Genomic DNA, 14,211 nt, shown 5'->3' on the forward strand with positions numbered 1-14,211 from the left:
AAAGAGGTTTTTGCTTTCTCATGTTTTTATTTTGCAAATATTTAATGAAGGGAGTTTGTTGATATGAGAGGCAAGTGAACTTACAAAGGATTCTTGTTTATGGAGTGTTGTTTATATTCTAAAGTTACAAGATAGTAGGCAATCAATAGCAATCAGAAGCTTGATATTTCTTCAAGATAAACTCTCTCTTTACAACAATAGATTTGAAATACTTTGGCATATAACTTACAAGTGACATTAAAGAGTGTAATAGGTTGTCAATTGGACTACCACCAAATTACAACAATTGTTCAACTATCTTTGGAATTATTTCATTGGAGTTTTTTTCTTAGTGATTTGGCCAACTATATATTTAAGTCAAGCCTTTGATGTAATTTTGTGGTTCAATGAGATCTATTTGAATTCTTTGCATGTGCATCTACCTTGAGAATTTGACACATATTATGATGCCATTGTTGTCCAAGTGCTTGCCCTCACTTCTTCTACCAATCCCTAAGATGGCTCCCAAATATGGTGGGATACATTTGTTGCATTGACTCTTCCATTAACAAATCTAAGTTATAACAAATCCAAGTTAGAGCTAACATGTTGACACTCCATTAACAATCAATAACTTAACTAATCAGCTGGTGTGTTGCTTTCAACATATCACTCAGATATTGTGGTATCCTTTATATTGCCATGTGCTTGTCTTTTTTGTCTTTTTATAATATATATATATATATATATATATATATATTAATCTCATCATTAGTGTCTAGCCAAAATTTAATGTAGTATACAAAAAAGAAAAAAAATAGAAACACAAACACACACATTAGGAAACATCTTAGTAGGTTTTAATTTCAGACAGATGTGCATTTATTTCTAAATTTGTAAGACTTAATTTTTAGCATCATTACAAACCATTGCTGCACAAGAATAACTGAGGAACATATAAATCATTATGTTTATTTTGTTTTATTTTATTTGACGAAACTGGTGTCTTATCTTTTAACAAAATACAAAGAAAGAAATATGGTGTTTATGTGGTAAGATATTTAAAATAAGACATTGAGCTTCACAAAGAAGCTTTGACGGCAAAGTCAGTTCAGATCAGGTCAGTCCCTCTCGGATGCATTCCGGCACCACTATCGACACGTAATTCATTTGAAATGTGGGTCCCTCGTGCAGACATTGTGATCAGATGTTTGAATTGCCGCGCGGTGAGCTAGTGCACCGCTTTCCAAGGCTGTTGGGCCCAAACCTGACACATTGCGGGGATCCAGCCCCCACTGTTCCATATTCTTGGTACCTTGTAGTTGTGAGATAGCGTCAGATACTGAAAGGAGCACACAATTCTCAGATAACATCTTTGCTTAACTTGCAAGAATTTCATGTCCCAATCGCCCAAAGATTTCTAGTTAATGCAAAACCCAAAGTGCAGATCTATTCATAGAGTTAGACCAACTAGCTTTACAAAAAGGCGAAAAAAAGACAAATCTCAACCACGTGTGAAATTCTAAAAAGTCTAAAATCCACCAGTAAAGGGAAATAATCCCGCATCTAATTTTAGACCAACCTTAGATTTAAGCAAACAAACATTCTATTCGGTTATCTTTCTGAATTTCAAGGTGCAAGAATTGACCCACTTGTTCTATTAAATCAGTATATTCTCAATACAAAGGCCAGATAACACAGAAGTATTAGAATATACAAGCCGCAAAAATAGATAAATTATGATACATTTCTGATATACAGATGCTGTAGAAGAACTAGATTTCTCACAGCATAGATTTTCACCGACAGGTTGTTAGTTGACAGTTTTTGAAGTGCAGTTTTCTTTTGAAATTTTCCAGGATGTCTAGAATGAGCGTAAGCAAGATCTCGGCTGACACAAAACTGGGGCTACGAGAATCTTGCCTGTGTGATACACTACCATCCCCATGAAACTGGCTATTTTAAGTTCCCCTTCTATCTATTCTCATACTTACAACTGACTTTCTATCTACGGTCATGGTTGTCAAGTCCATCTTTGCTTGAATCAAACATGGAATCTATGTACACGAGAATGAGGCTCATAGAAATACAAGTTGTGGCTTGTATAATATGCACTAAGCTGCCAAATGTTCACCGAATTCAACTGACGCTGATTTTCTCCAGAAGAGCAGAGGAATTTAGTACTGATCAGTTCGGACGGTCTGACCAGAACACTGCGCCACTCTTGTGTAGATGTACTCTCTTGAGCAGTTTTCTTGGGTTTAGGTTGTATCCGGAGACCACCACTTTCTTCTCCCACTGATCTGCTGTCACTGTCGTTACTCCTGGAGTCGCAAGCAATACAGGGAGGAAATTGAGGAATATTGGTCAAGAATAGAGCGTGTAGTTAAATCTAGAGATAACTGGACTGTATTGAGAATTGGAATCCATTGTAAGACTGAGGAAGTACTTATACCTTCGATGAGTTCCAAGGCGTTTTCGACTTTGCGCTGGCACTTGTCGCAGCAGAGCGGAGCGTAAATCTCCACCTTCTCCACAGATGCTTCCCTCTCTTGCTCGTGGTAATCGCTGTACCCGCCATAATTGTATTCCAGGTATCGCTGCGGTTCATATCCTATTGAGTATCCCCCACCCTCGCTCAGAGATGCGATCTGATACCCCGGAACACATTCCACTATCAGCATTGGAGCGAGCCTAAGGCACACTGAAATACTGTACAGCGTTGTTGCGAGCTACTAATCGACGTCAACCGAATTTCGAAACTTATTGTCATGAATTGCACCAAAATAAACTGAAAAAATTGAAGTGAACGAAGCTAAGCATGTGTGCTTACCTGCTCCGTGGGCGCATAGCCGCGTCGTTCATTATAGTAGTTCTGACGTCGGAAGTTTGCTTCATCCCTTACATGTTGGTTGAAAACAAGCGGGTGCTGCTGAATATTAATTACAGCTGCAGGCTGTTGGAATGTATACACGCAGTCCCTCACGTAATGATATGCCGGTGGGTTCACATAGTAGTCATTGTTGTTGTAGTACGCCATTGTGCCAGTCACGATTCAGCGGCTTTGATACTTGATTGATCTCCAAAAAACTCCAAAAGTAGATTCAATCTATCTAACTTGTGTTCTGGTACTCTTGGTTGGTTAAATATGTTGAAAGATGGTTTGCACCTTGAGATGGAAGAGAAATAAACCAAGAATGACGATGAACTGGAGCTTCAAAACGTGCAGTTCACGACAAAATGCATGATACACTCTCAAGGATGTTACCAACTGCACGTAGACTGCGGTCCTGACGAAGATGCTCTTTTAGACCTTTCTGCGTTCAAATGCTACACTATCGACTTCATGAGTTCTTGAAATTTACTTCGGATTTGATTTGAATGTGTCCTTTATACAAGCTCTAGTTTGCCTCGCGTTTCGTGCTCTACAAGCCTGATGATACAGGTTTCACTATCTGACTCGTATTAGGAACCTCCTCGAGAACGGTGGTTTGGTGCGAGCGTTTTTAGCCACTCCTCGTGCTACTGAAACATGGTTTTACTTTTTTTGCATGTGGGCCCTTTCGCAGACATTTCTGCAGACTAAAACACGGTACTGCAGTGTATTGGGTTAAATTAGAAAAAACACCAGTAGTTTTTGTTACGAGGAACTCAGCTCCTCATCCTCGCCGTAGAGCCAGAGACTCATCGAAAACGCACCAAATCTGTCAGTTGATACTGTCTGCACCGTTCCAACCTGGGCTCACAGGTTTTCGGAGCGGTGGCATTAGACGGAGAGAAAGGATGGGTAGAAATGGGAGACCATCAGGAAAAGTGTGTCCAGAGAGTATCTAAAGACAACAGTCCACGCACTGAAAGATGTAAATTGCTGGGGAATAGTAGGAAATGTAAATTTCATTAATTGGAGAGTAAGAAATGCAGCGCCCAACTGTGGACAGAAACATGGTTGGTATGTTCCATTCCTCTAGCGGAACCAATTCGTGATTTAGACAGGAAGTCACACACTCATTCAACTACTGGATTTTCAATGGTCAATTTTTTTTCAGCCAAGGGATTCGCATCTCCCATATTCTGGAAGGCATCTTTTTCATATGACGCCCACAATTGGCAACAGGGGTTTGCCTACACGTTTATCACCTACATGTAAGTCCAAGATTTTCTGAAGCATGGAGTATCGACCACGGTGTCGAATCTTTGTCCTGGATCAACTAATCTGCTGTGTATTACAGGAGTCAACATGATGATCAGATAGTATACTGGGTAAGTTTCTCTGCTATATCCTTGCAACAGGGTTTTCACCTCAATCAAGGTGCGAAGATTCGCGTGCACAGGCTCTTTCTGTGCTGAACACACCATTACGTAATACCAACCATGTTCCATTCCTGTTTCGGTTGGTATTACGCGATGGGTGGGAAACTTTCCCGCAAAATCCAGGTTGCCAATATTTAGGCGTGGCTTGTCCCTTGGATGGTCGGCAATTAGCTAGTCTTCAGAGTCGTTCCTCGATGATTGCTGGTTGGTTGCTTTTTCTCGTTGTTTACTACGTAGTCGTGTCAATTATTTCTACATATTTCATTGACTCGTGTACGGGCTTGGCACGATTTCAACTACGTACAGATGCGATACTTTTGTGGAGAATATGAACAAGAATTATCGAGGTAGAGATATAAATGGCTTTAGTGATCAAGAACATGGCCTGGAGCCTTTTTAACTTTCTATAGAAAGCAAGTTCGGCATGATTCTGTCCTGACTAACTATAAGGATGCAATAGTAAATCAACCTGTCAGCATGATCTTGGTACCAAAACAGCCGATAACAACTAGAGAGAACAAGGGACTCATTAAGATACTTTCTGGAGATTGTTTAAAAGTATAAACTACCACTGTTATAACGACCCTCTCTACAGAATAAAACGTAGTCAGAAACGACTATGGCTAACTACAGAGCATCGGCAGAAGCTGCAGGACGAACTTTAGTTCACTTTCATCGACCATAGCAAATGCAATGACCACTCCTAGAGCTTACTTCACCTGAACATTGCTTCTAAGGTTATTTCAGGGAGTTGCCTCACAAAAGACTCAACAGAGATTAAATCGGCTTTCCCAGATCTTAGTACCAATTGTTTACAACTCACCACTCTTAGCAATACACTCAGGAATAGTGCAAGCAAGCTTGAGCCGGTTGTTTATGCCCTGATTGCAGTCTCCGATTTTTTCACGACCAGCAAGGTCTCCCTAAGCAGGCGCCGCAACAAGAGAGACCCAACCAAATACATATTTAGGTGATTCCCAAAACTTCCATTTGAGAACAGAATTTTAAAAAGATACTAGAAACCCTCTCAAACAAACCTGCACATAAATAAATTGGAAAGTGTATTGAATAAATTCAAGAAATTCTGGATTCCACTACAAACTAGGCAACATTAACTTCAGCGAAGTTCTCAACTTACAGAACTTAAAGAAACTGGAATTACAGAACAAATGATGCATTGAATCCACTACATTGAGTCGTTAAAGAAGATTAATCGACAAGCACAATGGTATTAGACAGAAGTAAAAAGCAGCATGTTTAAGCTTTGACAAAACAAACTAGATGCATGCTGATGGTAACGCGGAATCTACACGTAATGTATTAAAAATGTAGACCGAAACTTCCGACACGTGAAATTTTTTAACCTATTGTACATACTCAAAAATGAAATCCAGAAACGAAGGTGAAGGAAGCCAACCCCAATAACGCCATGCTTGTTGTCTAGCCAAACTCATGTCGTGCATGTGATGAGTAATTGGAATATCCCACCAAACTAGTGCAAGCAGAAACTGGTCAAACCACTCATTTGAACTCTTGGCAGTAATTTTATCATGAATAGAAACAAAAATAAGAACATACTTTGGCAAGGCTACAAAAATAGGTACTGAAGTAATATAAAGCAATAGAAAGAATTCCTGCTTCGAGGGGAGAAAACGAAGACGCATTGTAGATGCCGAACCAGATGATATATGTTAAAGATTTATGTATATAAGAAAGAAGTAACTGGTTCAAAGCTGAATATCTGACAGCCATGAATACTTGCTCTAATACTTGCCTATAAAACAGGAAACAGAGAGAACATGAATACTCCATTAATCGGTTGCTGCCAAAAATTGTCGGATCGAATGAAAACTCAAAAGAAAAACAAAACTAATACAAGCAAAATTTGTAAAAGTAAACAAATCAGCAGGGAAAGTCTCACAAGCACCGCAGAAAGGTCCGGTGTCTACCCCATTGGCACAACATTCTCAGAATACAAATGCTATTGCATTGAGGTGGCAAGGACAGAACTTGCTAAAAATGGTTTGAATCAAACCATTGAATTTCATGAAAGCCATTGAATATTGAGTCCCACAACTTTAGTACACCGCTGCGACAACCAGTACCAGCATCAATAATTTCGGCACAGCACATTGAAAGAACAGACATAGATATCAGACCATTTGATTGCACGATATAATAGTTGGTGCAGGGAGTGATTACCATAGAAAGAAAGCCTGGACCGGTGTGCTAAGAAACAAAGTTCTCATCGTCAAATTTACTGCCATGGATGTTGGTGCAGCCATTTCCATCTCCCTTCAACAAAATTACCTCTGTGGATCAAGAAGCCAATGTCACGGTGAAATGTGGATGTTTTAAATCCAATAGAATGATTACCCTTCCACCCAAATCACATCCACCATGAACACAAAGCTTCATACAATCAAAATAAACTAGTTCACTGTACTGAACACACAAACTTTCTCACGCTACGGACTTCTGAATAGTTGGGAAACGAATTCAATGTGCAAAGAACGAAAACAATTGGTCAAATTGAATAAAAATAATATCTGAACCCTTCCGTGCATGATTGCCGGCAGTGCTCACCACTAAAGTATACAATTAGAAGATGGCAACAATTTGGATTCTTGCTTGGAACATATACAGCTGACTAGAGAAACAACCAATCCATAATCTATTGACAAGAAATTTAATTGATCTAGAAATTAGGGCGTCAGGGGATTCAAGTGCCACCTCCATAATCCATCAGTAAGGTGATACAGAAGCAGTAAAAAAGACAAAATCATGTCTGAAAGTGAACAGCGAGTAAAACTCTCTGAAAATTTATCCAGCTTCTCGTCATTGTAACACATAGTAAACCAAAAGATCATAACACAGGAATGTGTTTCTATAGGGATCAAAGCTTACTGTTACCACCTCCACATCCCCTTATAAGCAGACCTACGCAGAAATTCAAAGCAATATCTCACGACCAGCCGATCTCTGTCGTCTCATTTTCCAGGTGATAAGAATCGATACGTTGATGTTCACAACGAATGCTACGGCAGTGCAACAATAACACTGAGATCCTAACTTGATTTCCCAAAATGACCCGGTTGCAACAAGATGCAATTGCAACACACTGCTGGATTCAAGTCTTGTGCACTGCACCTGAAATTCTCTGAGGGCTAGGGAGCGATATCAGCTACGAGCTCAATCTTAAGGCGACCAGCAAGCAACCTGCAGACAGGATCATAGAAAAAGGCCATGGGGTTTTTCGAATTAGGTGGTCTCAAGTGCCATTCAACTGCATCTTCTCCTCCTTTTCCTCCTGCCTGTGCGCCCATTGCCATCCTCCTTTACCCCTCCTCTCATTCAACCGTGCTCGCACAACCTAGCATTCGATGCAGCAGAATGAAAAGCTGGCATCCTCTCCTGCTGTTTGCTTTTGAAATTCTAAAATCTTTTACAGCTTTTTCACATCTTCCGCTTCGTTACCTTGCTCCTTAGCAGCTCCAGTTTTCGATGCCTAAAACTTTGTACCCAGAAACGAAAACCCTAACCCAGACGTAAAGCTCAAAGGCATGCACAGATTTAGCCGTCCTCGCTCAATATTTTGAGACTGCATCCTTTGCTTCTCTTGGTCTACTACAGTGTAGAAACCGCCATTCCTGCCTGGTCCTATGTTTGAGTGCTTACATACTGTGAAAGGATTCTAAGCATCACCCAGTGTTGTACACTTTGCTGTACACCCTAGAAAATTGCTTTTAGAAGTGCATCGTCCCTGTCAAGCATCCTTTGCAACTACATCTGTATCCTTGAGCCCTTCATCCCCCGAAACTTTATTCCTAATGCCATGTGTAGACTTCAAAATCAGCTTGCAGAGAGGAATGTAACAATGAATGTTCATAATTTGTACAACCATGTTCAGTTATTGTGCATTTGGAAGTAACCTTTTTTAATTTTGAAATGAGCTTGTAAAGAAGAAAACCCATAATGAACATCCATCCTTTGATCTACTTTTGGTTTTATGGACATTATGGGATCATTTTGGTTCTTTTGTGACCAATTTGAAATCCAACAGTAAGTTAATAACCATAGGTGGACTTAAGATATTAGAAGCTTAATTGCACTCTAAATTAATATGTTGAAATAAGGGGACCATTAGATGAACATCCCCTTTTCTCATAAGGGCACACTTATTATTATGTAGACATTTCTATGCCACACATCTCATATACTTACAATAATATCATTTCTGCTTCAATATTTTTTGATAATTATATTATTACTATTAAGAAGAATCATGAAAGAAAAAATCTCTCTCTCTCTCTCTCTCTCTATATATATATATATATATATAATTTAAGTCTTTTTTTAGTACTTAAATGATTGATTAAGTAAATATCTTCTTTTTATTGCACAAATATTCAGTTTTATAATTTAAAATAATATAAAGAAGTTATTATTTTTATATGTACTTTATAAATAAAATAAAATAAAATAAAATATTACATAGTTAAGGTTTTAAACATATTTAATATTAATATTCTAAAATAATTATTGCTAAATACAAAGAAATCAAAGAGTCTTGAACCAAGATTGGAATATAAAAAAGATTTTGATAAGACTGAGGATGGCTTCATCTTTGTCTCTATATATATCAATTATTAAGAAGGCCTTTAAAAACTTTTTAAGAATTAGAAGACTTGTGGCTTAAGCTTGAAGTTGTAGGTTCTTTCTAATATGGCTTTTCAAAAGTAAAAAACTTGTAAGATAAGTTTTAATAGCCACTTAGCATATTTATAAGAATTTAAAAATCTATTATGCATCTAAATTTTTTTTTAAAGTTTCTTAAAGAAGATATTATCAATCTAACATATTATATCTACCTCTACTTTCTTCTATTTACTTCTATTTATTAGAATAATATGAGCATTTGTGACATTACCATCTTCCTTCTCTCTTTTAAAGATGACTTCTATAAGGATTGGTCAAATCTTTTTATAAGTCAATGAAATTAAAGATCTCCTTAATAGTGTGAGCAAGACAATCTAATCTTTGTTCTCCACAAAGAGATTAATAGGTTTCTTCAATCATTGATAATATCTCATCTCAAGGCATGAAGACTTTCTAATTATATTATTATTGTTCAAGATTTTGTAACTATCTTCAAACAATATATTTTGCATGCTATTAGGTGTAATACTAATTTCTAATAGTATCACTAAATAATAATTATTTATTACAGACATATGTGTATATATATATATATATATATATATATATATATTTGTCTAAATAAAAAGTGTCAAGTAGAAAATAAATATAAGTAGATCTGATATTATCTTATGGTGAAGCTTCTTAAAAGCTTCATAGATGCATATTTATCTTTATACATATTTATAATTGATTGGTAGATTAGAAACTTAGCTAAAAAATTAGTCATATATCGCACATGTGGATAGTTTATTGTACAAATTAATAATGTAGCACACATATAAGAAACTTGTTTTGCAAGTTAAGATACGTGTCTTGTAAATTAGACTTGTGTTGGAGGTTCTATAAAACATTGTCATGTAACTTTTCGTTAGATAGTATATATAGAGATAAGAGTGAAGCCTTTTTTTACTTTTGTCAACAGCTTTCTAGTCCTTAGTTTCATTTCAAGACTTTTTAGTCTTTTTATCTTTAGTAATAGTCATTCTAATTTAATATTATACTATCTTTGAATGATTTTTTAGTCTTTTTGAGTGACACAAGAATTTATTGGTCTTTTAGTTCTTTAAAGTTCATGTACTTGTGTCATGGACATACGCATGTAAGCCAGTAATTACATGTGTAAATAGATAGAAGTAAATAAAAGTAGATAAAAGTAAGTTAATTCTATAGTATTTGGTATGATAGCTTCTTAGAAGCTTCATAGACATTGCTTTGACTTTATAAGTGTCTTTAATTGACTTTTTGAGATTAGAAACATGGTCAACAAGTTGGCCATGTACCATACATGTTATTAGCTTGAACACCTAGCTAACAATGTGGCCTACATGTACAAAAACTTGCCTTGTAAGTCAAGGCATGTATCCTACAAAAACAAGACATATATTGGAGGTCCTATAGAACGTCGCCACGTAGCCTCTAGTAAGATAGTATATATAGAGACAAGAATGAAGCCTTCTTCACTCTTATCAACTCCTTTCTTGCTTCTAGTCTAGTTTCAAGGGTCTCTAGTTTTCTTGGCTTTTGGCAAAAGCCATTCCAGTTTCTTTCTTAATATACATATCAAGTTATTTCTATCTTGTCATCTTTCTTTGAGAGAAGTCTCACTTGTTTATTTATCTTTATCATGTTCTTGTCCTTGACAAATTGATAAGAGTATACTTACAATATCAAAGCTTTGTCTAATCTTGATTAGGAGTGGATTATCTCTTTTTCTTGATAAGACATAAGTATATTAGAAGTTGCGGATTACCCTCTTCTAAACTGATATTGTCCGCAGTATTTTTTTTGTTCTCAAGTCCTCTCTTCTATTTGTCTTGAGTAGTATTAGACATCTTCTCTTTTCTAAGTGTTATCATGGCAAAACTTGCTGAAATGAAAAGTGCAATGGCACAAATGCAAGAGCAATTGAAGGAGTTAATGCTTGCAATGCATCAACTCAATTTACTACCATAAGGAGCAACAAGATTGGCAGGAAGTGAAGATATAGAAATGATTGGAGCTGCTTCAACATCTGCACCAAATCATATCCCTTCTCCTATGGTAGAACGCCCTTTCAATGTTAGTGAACCAAGGATTGCCCTTCCCGAGAAGTTTGATGGCACTAGATCAAAGTTAAGAGTATTTATCAATCAAGTACAATTTGTGATTGAACTTCAACTCCAAAGTTATCCAACTCTAGGATTATAAGTTAAATTCATTGGTACGCTTCTTTCAAGTTCAGCATTATCATGGTTTTCATCTTTTTTTGAACGACGAGATCCAATATTGGATAATCTAGAGGCTTTTTTGGCGAAGTTTCGATCCATGTATGGAGAACATGATACAATTCGTGTTGCAACCAATAAGATCTGTATTTTGCAACAAGGCAATTGATCAGTAATGTTGTATGCTTCACAATTTTGACAACTTGTAATTGATATCAAGTGGGATGATGCTGCACTTATTAGCCAATTTCTCTATAGATTACAATATGAAGTAAAAAAATTAATTCTCAACTTACCTGATCCTCAAACATTGAGTCAAGCAATTGACTTTGCTCTGAAATGTGACAATTGCCTTTTTGAATTCGGATGTGAGAACCATACAAGTGGACCTCAATGTTACTATAATTCAATAGCAACACCAACATCTCTTCAACATATACATTCAGAGATATATGATATGCAAATTGATGAAGTATATTTCAAATCTCTTACTGAGCAAAAAAAGACTTATCATCATGAAGAAGGATTGTGCTTATATTGTGGAGAATCTAAGCACAGTGCTCAACATTGCCCAAAGAAGTGACGCAAGCATAAAATAAGGAGTATGGCGATCAAAGGAGAGTGTATGTCAGAAAACAAATTTGTCCAGCTACAATAGGGACCGTGCGGCTAGAACCTTGTACAACGCCTAGTGAAGGTCCTATCCTCTCCTCAGAACCCTCTCCATGTTTTACAATAAATGTTATTCTAGGACCTAAACATCTCAAAGCCTCTGCCTTGTTAGATTCAAGAGCCTCAACATGTTTCTTACATGAAAAATTTGCTAAAAGATATAGCATATTTTTAGTAAAGAAAACTAAACCTGTTCATGTAGAAATCATAGGTAGTCATCAATTATCTTCAGGAGATGTTATTCATGAAACCCTTCATATAGAAAAAGAAACTAATGGTCATAGTAGCTTTGTAATATTTAATATCATTAGATCTCCTTTTAATCCAATCATTTTAGGTTTATCATGGTTAGAAAAAAATAATCCTAAAATAGATTTGACTTCTTGTAGTCTTGACTTTTTTGAAAGTATAACTAAGAGTGTAGTTACTCAACTAAAAAGTCATAAGTCTAGTATAATTAAACCTATATTTATAGGTGTAAGTACTTTCTTGCATGCTATAAAAGAAGGATCACCTTATGTCATTTATGCCACACTTGTTTTTACTAGTGGAAAGACTTCAAGTAGCATTCCAAGCCAATATCATGATTTTTAAGATGTATTTGAAAAAAAGAATGGAGATACTCTTCCGGAACATCGTTCCTATGACTGCTCAATTGACCTTCAAGAAGGAGCACAATCGCCATTTGGACCAATCTACAATTTATCTCAAAATGAGTTGGCTGAACTCAAGGAGTATATTGAAGAGAATTTGGCCAAGAATTTTATACGCCATTTCAAATCTCCAATAGGAGCTCCAATTTTATTTGTGAAGAAAAAAGATGGATCATTGCAGATGTGTGTTGATTATCAAAGACTCAACAAAATCACTATAAAAAATAGGTACCCACTATCATTGATATTTGGATTCTTTGATCAATTGAATCAAGCTAAGATCTATACAAAAATAGATCTATGAAGAGCATAAAATCTAGTATACATCAAAGAAGGAGATGAATGGAAGACTACGTTTTGAATAAGGTATGGACATTTTGAATACAATGTCATGCCTTTTGGACTTACAAATTTACCAGCAGCATTCCAATATTTAATGAATAATGTCTTCTGGGAGTTTTTAGATGATTTTATTTTCTGTTACCAAGACAACATCTTAATCTATTCTAAGAACTCAGAAGAACATGAACTTCATGTTCGCCAAGTATTACAAAAACTAAGAGATGCACGATTCTATGCCAAGATAGAAAAGTGTATATTTTACACTACTCAAGTCGACTTCTTAAGATACATTATTTCAAATGATGGACTTATGATGGATCCTAAAAAAGCTCAAACTATTATGGATTGGAAGATCCCAAAAATGGTAAGAGATGTCCAATGCTTTTGGGATTTGTCAACTATTATCAAATCTTCATCAAAGACTTCTCTCAAGTTGCATCTCTACTTACATGTTTGACTTGCAAAGACAAACTTCAATGGAATCAAGAAGTAGAAGTAGCATTTGAAGCTTTCAAGACAACGTTTGTTTCTACACCAATCTTGTATCATATTCATTTTTTTAAGCCATTTTTTATTGAAACAAATGCATCAGCCTTTGTTTTGAGTGTCATATTGTCTCAAATAGAAACAGATGATAAACTTCACCCAATAGCCTTTTATTTCTAAAATTTTTTGACAATCGAGATCAACTACAAGATCCAAGATAATAAACTTCTTGCAATCGTGGATTTGTTTGAAGAATGGCACCATTATCTAGAAGGTGCTTCTAGCCCAGTCACAATATATACGGATCACAAGAACCTTAAATATTTAATGTCAGCACGTGTTTTGGATCGTCGCCAAGCCTGTTGGAATATGTCTTTGTCAAGATTCAAATTCAAGATCACTTATCGAGTAGGAAAACAACAAGGTTTATCAGATGCACTCTCTAGACGATCTTACCTTGCACCAAGGGAAGGAGATGCTGCTTTTGATCAATAACAAATAATTCTCTTGAAGCTAGAGCATCTTCATCTTCGAGCAATGAAATCAACACTAACTATTGATTCAACTTTCATTAAGCAAGTTCAGTTAAGTATGTCTTCTGATCTTCTTATTTGTGATATTAAAGAAAATCCTTCAAAGTCTCATGATACTTCCAAGTTTGAATTCAAGAAGAATCTACTATATTTTGAAGGATGCCTATATGTTCCAGAAGGTGAAGCTCAATTACGTATTCTTCAAGCTCATCATGACTTTCCAACAGTAGGACATTTTGGGTACAATAAAACTTTAGAACTAATATCTAGGGACTTTTGGTGGCTACAAATGTGGAAAGGAGTCAAAGATTTTGTACAATCTTATGATAT

General features: G+C 36.2%; 1 protein-coding gene and 1 pseudogene across 5 annotated transcripts; both read right to left on the reverse strand.

Annotated features, from left to right (window-relative positions):
* Positions 1 to 904: 904 nt before the first annotated feature.
* Positions 905 to 3,351, reverse strand: LOC112285086 (uncharacterized). The gene is made up of 3 exons (XM_024525619.3): positions 2,813 to 3,351; positions 2,435 to 2,630; positions 905 to 2,303 (listed from the first exon to the last, which is right to left on the reverse strand). Exons 1-3 carry the CDS (start codon positions 3,017 to 3,019, stop codon positions 2,167 to 2,169), a joined length of 540 nt encoding a protein of 179 aa, XP_024381387.1. The 5' UTR covers positions 3,020 to 3,351; the 3' UTR covers positions 905 to 2,166.
* Positions 3,352 to 4,838: 1,487 nt separating this feature from the next.
* On the reverse strand, positions 4,839 to 8,120 carry LOC112284430 (peptidyl-prolyl cis-trans isomerase CYP22 pseudogene; annotated as a pseudogene). 4 transcript variants are annotated; one of them, XR_002970402.3, is made up of 4 exons: positions 7,441 to 8,114; positions 6,493 to 6,602; positions 5,708 to 6,379; positions 4,839 to 5,213 (listed from the first exon to the last, which is right to left on the reverse strand). The product of XR_002970402.3 is annotated as a peptidyl-prolyl cis-trans isomerase CYP22 pseudogene, transcript variant X4 (transcript). The 4 variants fall into 4 exon arrangements; XR_002970400.3 differs by having other exon boundaries at positions 4,839 to 6,379; XR_016504291.1 differs by lacking the exon at positions 4,839 to 5,213 and having other exon boundaries at positions 5,978 to 6,379; positions 6,877 to 8,120.
* Positions 8,121 to 14,211: the final 6,091 nt, after the last annotated feature.

This window comes from Physcomitrium patens, chromosome 7 (genome assembly GCF_059467195.1).
Source record: "Physcomitrium patens ecotype Gransden chromosome 7, ASM5946719v1, whole genome shotgun sequence".
NCBI lineage: Eukaryota > Viridiplantae > Streptophyta > Bryopsida > Funariales > Funariaceae > Physcomitrium > Physcomitrium patens.